General features: G+C 36.7%; 1 protein-coding gene across 1 annotated transcript; it reads left to right on the top strand.

Annotated features, from left to right (window-relative positions):
• Positions 1 to 1,183: 1,183 nt before the first annotated feature.
• On the top strand, positions 1,184 to 3,423 carry tnfa (tumor necrosis factor a (TNF superfamily, member 2)). The gene is made up of 4 exons (XM_056254486.1): positions 1,184 to 1,611; positions 1,693 to 1,724; positions 1,841 to 1,905; positions 2,895 to 3,423. The coding sequence occupies exons 1-4, from the start codon at positions 1,432 to 1,434 to the stop codon at positions 3,329 to 3,331; spliced, it is 714 nt and encodes a 237-aa protein (XP_056110461.1). The 5' UTR covers positions 1,184 to 1,431; the 3' UTR covers positions 3,332 to 3,423.
• Positions 3,424 to 4,355: the final 932 nt, after the last annotated feature.

Genomic DNA, 4,355 nt, shown 5'->3' with positions numbered 1-4,355 from the left:
GCATTTATATATCTCTAATCCAATCAATCCGACATTATCATTAGCTTATCCCATAACAACTTTTGGGAAATTAAAACAATCCTAAAACACCATTTACAGGCAAAAATAATCTTTTCGCCTCATATTTTCAAATTGGAAGAATTTTTTCCTGTATAGCCTGCTGTGACATACCCTAGTCATAGTTTCTGTTGTTATTCTACAAGAGCAGTGAGCAAAGCTACACTCACTTCTGACTTCTCAAAAGTCATCAAACATTGATGTTGTAAGGCCCGCATGAAAAGTGATCGTCTGAGATAAATGGACAGAATAATTCCTCCTCTATCCCAGGTTCACACTGTGAGGCCCATACAAATGCACTTATTCTTTTGTGCACTTTCAATCATGTCATGATGAATACAAAAAGAGGAAATTGCGATGTTCACCTCTCATTTGCACCGGATTTTTCAGGACTGAGTTTGGAAAAAACAGTGAACAGAGAGCGGAATTTTGCAACAAACAGAAAAATCTCATTCTAAACTTTTTGATTTATTCTTAGTAAGACCTTCTCTCAATTGGCATCAGATTTTTGTAGAATATGTGAAATAAATATGATTAAGAATATATTTATTTAACATAGTAATTATACATTTGGTATAGGCTACATTAGTAATATTAAAGTAATATTAATACATGTTATATAGGGTTAGGTTTTGGTTTAGGGTTAATAAAGTATTATATGCATAATTTATAGTTATTACTCTAGTAACATGTAACAAGGACAAGGACTATACAAATCATTTATATATTAGTGCTGTCAAATCGATTAATCGCAATTAATCGCATCTAACATAAAAGTTTTGTTTACATAATATATGTGCGTGTATAATATTATTATATTTATTTATATTATATATGTCTGTGGTTGGGTGTGTATACTGTATAAACACACACAGATATACAGTATGTGTGCATATGTGTGTACACACGTACACATAATATATACATATAATAATATATATACACACATATATAAACAAAAACGTTTCTGTTAGATGCAATTTTGTATGATATATGGTCACACTCAAACTGTATGTCATGAATGATGTCACACTCAAAACCATAAACATGCCCATAAAACAAGAGCTTTATTTTTAGAGATTGTAATTCCCTTCCTATGTTTAAGTGGGTGTGAGTGTAACTCATGGTTTCTCCCCTCCATCTCATTGTACCACTTACTTTTCTCCACACTACTCTGACATCACTGGAGTTTCCCCTGGTCTTACAGTCTCTGAGCTTTAAAAAGAATGAAGAACCAGTATATTCTGAACACAACAGTGACAGACCAGCCAAGCAAAGCACTGAAGTGATAAACTGCGCTGAGAAGACTTTACAGAATCTTTTAAAAAGCATTTTGGCAGTATCTTGTACATCTTTCGGAGAACTAACACAGTAATGATGGAGCATGACAGTCAAGTATTGTTGGGTCTTGAAGAAGGGACGCTGCCTTTACCAAGGGTGATGGTGTCGAGGAGGAAGGCTAACTCTTCAAAGTCAGGCGTATGGCGGGTGTGTGGGGTTTTTCTGGCTGTGACCCTGTGTGCTGCAGCTGCTGTCTGCTTCACGCTCAACAAGGTCAGAATCTTGATCCGTATACATTACATTATCATAATTGCCTTATTAGATGTTTAATCGTGTCTCTTGTTCTCTCTATAGTCTCAGAGTAATCAGGAAAGTGGAACTGGTGAGTTCAGACACTAACTTTCAGATCCCCTTTGTTCCATTCATACCAGCTTATTTTATTTTCTGTGGAACTTAATAATCTTATACAAGTAATTTTGTGTTTCTCCCCATCAGGGCTCAGGCTTTCAACGAGAGATCATTTTTCACAAGCAAATTTCACTTCCAAGGCTGCCATCCATTTAACAGGTAAGCTTGATTCCAAAGTGCTAAAAGTGGTAAATGGGCTGTGAATAAATAGTACAAAGTCTTGCACACCAAATGTGCTAGTCTATTATAACAGAATGCATTAAAAGTTTAAACTATTTTGCATTATATTATACATTGTAAGTCCTTGGGGCCATATGAAGTCTAAAAGGTGTCTGCAATCTTGAATCATTTGGTTGTGCATCCAAAATTGTAGGATGTGTGTTATGTTTATATTTCACTCCTATATAATTTTTTTCTTAGAACGGCGACTTGAAACTCAAAAATTGGTTGCAGGTCGTTCTGATAGGGTCAGGGATGCATAATTAGCATGCTTTTCATATCTTATGATGTTAAAGTCAAAGGGCAAAGTAAAACTCTTTAATAGGACACAAATTCATCTGTCATTTAGAAATTAAACAATTATAGATGCCAATATGAACGTTGTGGTAATGAACACATGATGCATGCTCTCATCCTTGAAAACCATACAAACTATACAAGTAAAAGAAAATATGACCCTGACTACAGTTTATACAGTTTCACTTACAGCAAACATAAATGTAGTTTTTGCATTTAGTGTGCTAGCTGGCAAGAGCATATTGAAATTAAGAGACATTTAAAAATAAAATAAAAACATTTAATTTGTTTAATTTTAGGAAAAATGTTGTTCAATGTGTTAACATTAATTAATGCATCAAGTATCAATTTAATGTGTCCTCAAATAACAATTTTACAGCACTAATTGATCTAGGCAATTTATAAATTGTTGATTATTAATTCTTATTTGTTCCTATTATAATAACTAATGTTAATTTATGCAGCTTGAAACGTTCAAATATTAGTAGCCTATAGGCCGCCTATGTATAGCTAAATTGCATTAAACAAGACCTTAAAATAATTATGGCAGTCTACTTTGTTGGGATGCACTTGATGTCTAATGTAAAATCTGAATCTGACTTATTCCATGTTTTTTGTATTCTCTTCTATAGGTGGATATGAGACTGAAGACACAACCCTAGATTGGAGAGTGAACCAGGACCAAGCTTTCTCTTCAGGCGGCTTGAAATTAGTAAATAGGGAGATCATCATTCCTTATGACGGCATTTACTTCGTCTACACCCAGGTCTCTTTCCACATCAGGTGCTCGACTGACAGGACTGAGGACGACGACGACACTGTGTATATGAGCCACGTGGTGAATCGCTTTTCCGATTCCTATGGAAGCAGTAAGCCGCTTTTCAGCGCTATCCGCTCCACCTGCGAACACTCGCCTGACACTGAAGAGCTGTCGTACAACACAATTTACCTCGGCGCGGCCTTCCAGTTACGAGCCCGAGACAGACTGAGCACCGAAACCACTTCAAAACTCCTGCCCCGTGTCGACAATGAAAATGGAAAGACCTTCTTTGGGGTGTTTGCTCTATGAACATGGACGTCAAGCAAAACTTGAAAAGTAAGGAAAGAATGGAAACCTGTGAAGAGGAAAGCAATATGCTGAGCTTCCACTGCAATGCCACCATTGCTGAGACTGAAATGACTCCTGGTCAATGTTTTATATTAAAACAGGACAAAACTATAACTCCATGAAACATATGGATCAGAGGAATCCAGATATGATTTTAAGTGAGGGAAATCATGGGCATTTTGTCATGTCCATGAAAGCTGTCCAAGTTATTTATATTGTTTTTGGTAAAATGTTAAAATATTGTGTATTTATTTATTTAACTATTTATTTAACTATTTATTAAAAGAATGAAAAACTACTGCACTGCTACTGTAATGAAATTCAAACATTTAATAAATCTAAAACCAAATGAACACTCAATCCACTTAATCCTATTATTAAATCAATTAATGAAATTCTGATGTGTAATTTGCAGTTTTCCTTTAAAACAGAAGACAATCTTCAACTGTCTTTGGCTCTGATATTATAGGCTACTGAGAGCAAAAGGATGAAACGTTGGTTGTGTAGAGGAAACATTGGTTGTGTGATGAAATTTTTCTGCCAAAAAAGGCCAAACAAACTTTTTATTGTCCTAGTTCGCAAGATATTTGTATTAAAATTTTGAAAGCCGGGACCTAGGAAAACGTCTCGGTTACGTATGTAACCCTAGTTCCCTGATAGGGAACGAGACGCTGCGTCAAACGCTGCGGGAACGCCCCTGCGTTGTGCGCCATGAAGCACGTATGGAATCAGCCCAATGGAGAGATGAAACGTCATAGGCGGGTGACGTCATCGACCAGGAAACTATAAAGCACCCCAAAAACACAAGCGCATTAGCTTCTGATAGGCTTGAAGGAAGCGCTAACGGGAGTGCCGGGAGTATGGCGGAGCGACGCAGCGTCTCGTTCCCTATCAGGGAACTAGGGTTACATACGTAACCGAGACGTTCCCTTTCAAGGGAACTTCGAGCTGCGTCAAATGCTGCGGGAACGCGAATACCCACGTC

The sequence above is a fragment of the Rhinichthys klamathensis genome, unplaced genomic scaffold (assembly GCF_029890125.1).
Source record: "Rhinichthys klamathensis goyatoka isolate OS25496 unplaced genomic scaffold, OSU_Roscu_1.1 h1tg000111l_1, whole genome shotgun sequence".
Classification (NCBI taxonomy): domain Eukaryota; kingdom Metazoa; phylum Chordata; class Actinopteri; order Cypriniformes; family Leuciscidae; genus Rhinichthys; species Rhinichthys klamathensis.
This window is presented reverse-complemented; position numbering and strand designations above follow the sequence as displayed.

Excerpts from the sequence above, each read along its gene's own strand:
- tnfa (XM_056254486.1), top strand. The coding sequence starts at position 1,432 with ATGATGGAGCATGACAGTCAAGTATTGTTGGGTCTTGAAGAAGGGACG. Across the intron at positions 1,612-1,692 it reads TCTGCTTCACGCTCAACAAG|TCTCAGAGTAATCAGGAAAG; the intron begins GTCAGAATCTTG and ends TTCTCTCTATAG. Across the intron at positions 1,725-1,840 it reads CAGGAAAGTGGAACTGGTGA|GCTTTCAACGAGAGATCATT; the intron begins GTTCAGACACTA and ends ATCAGGGCTCAG.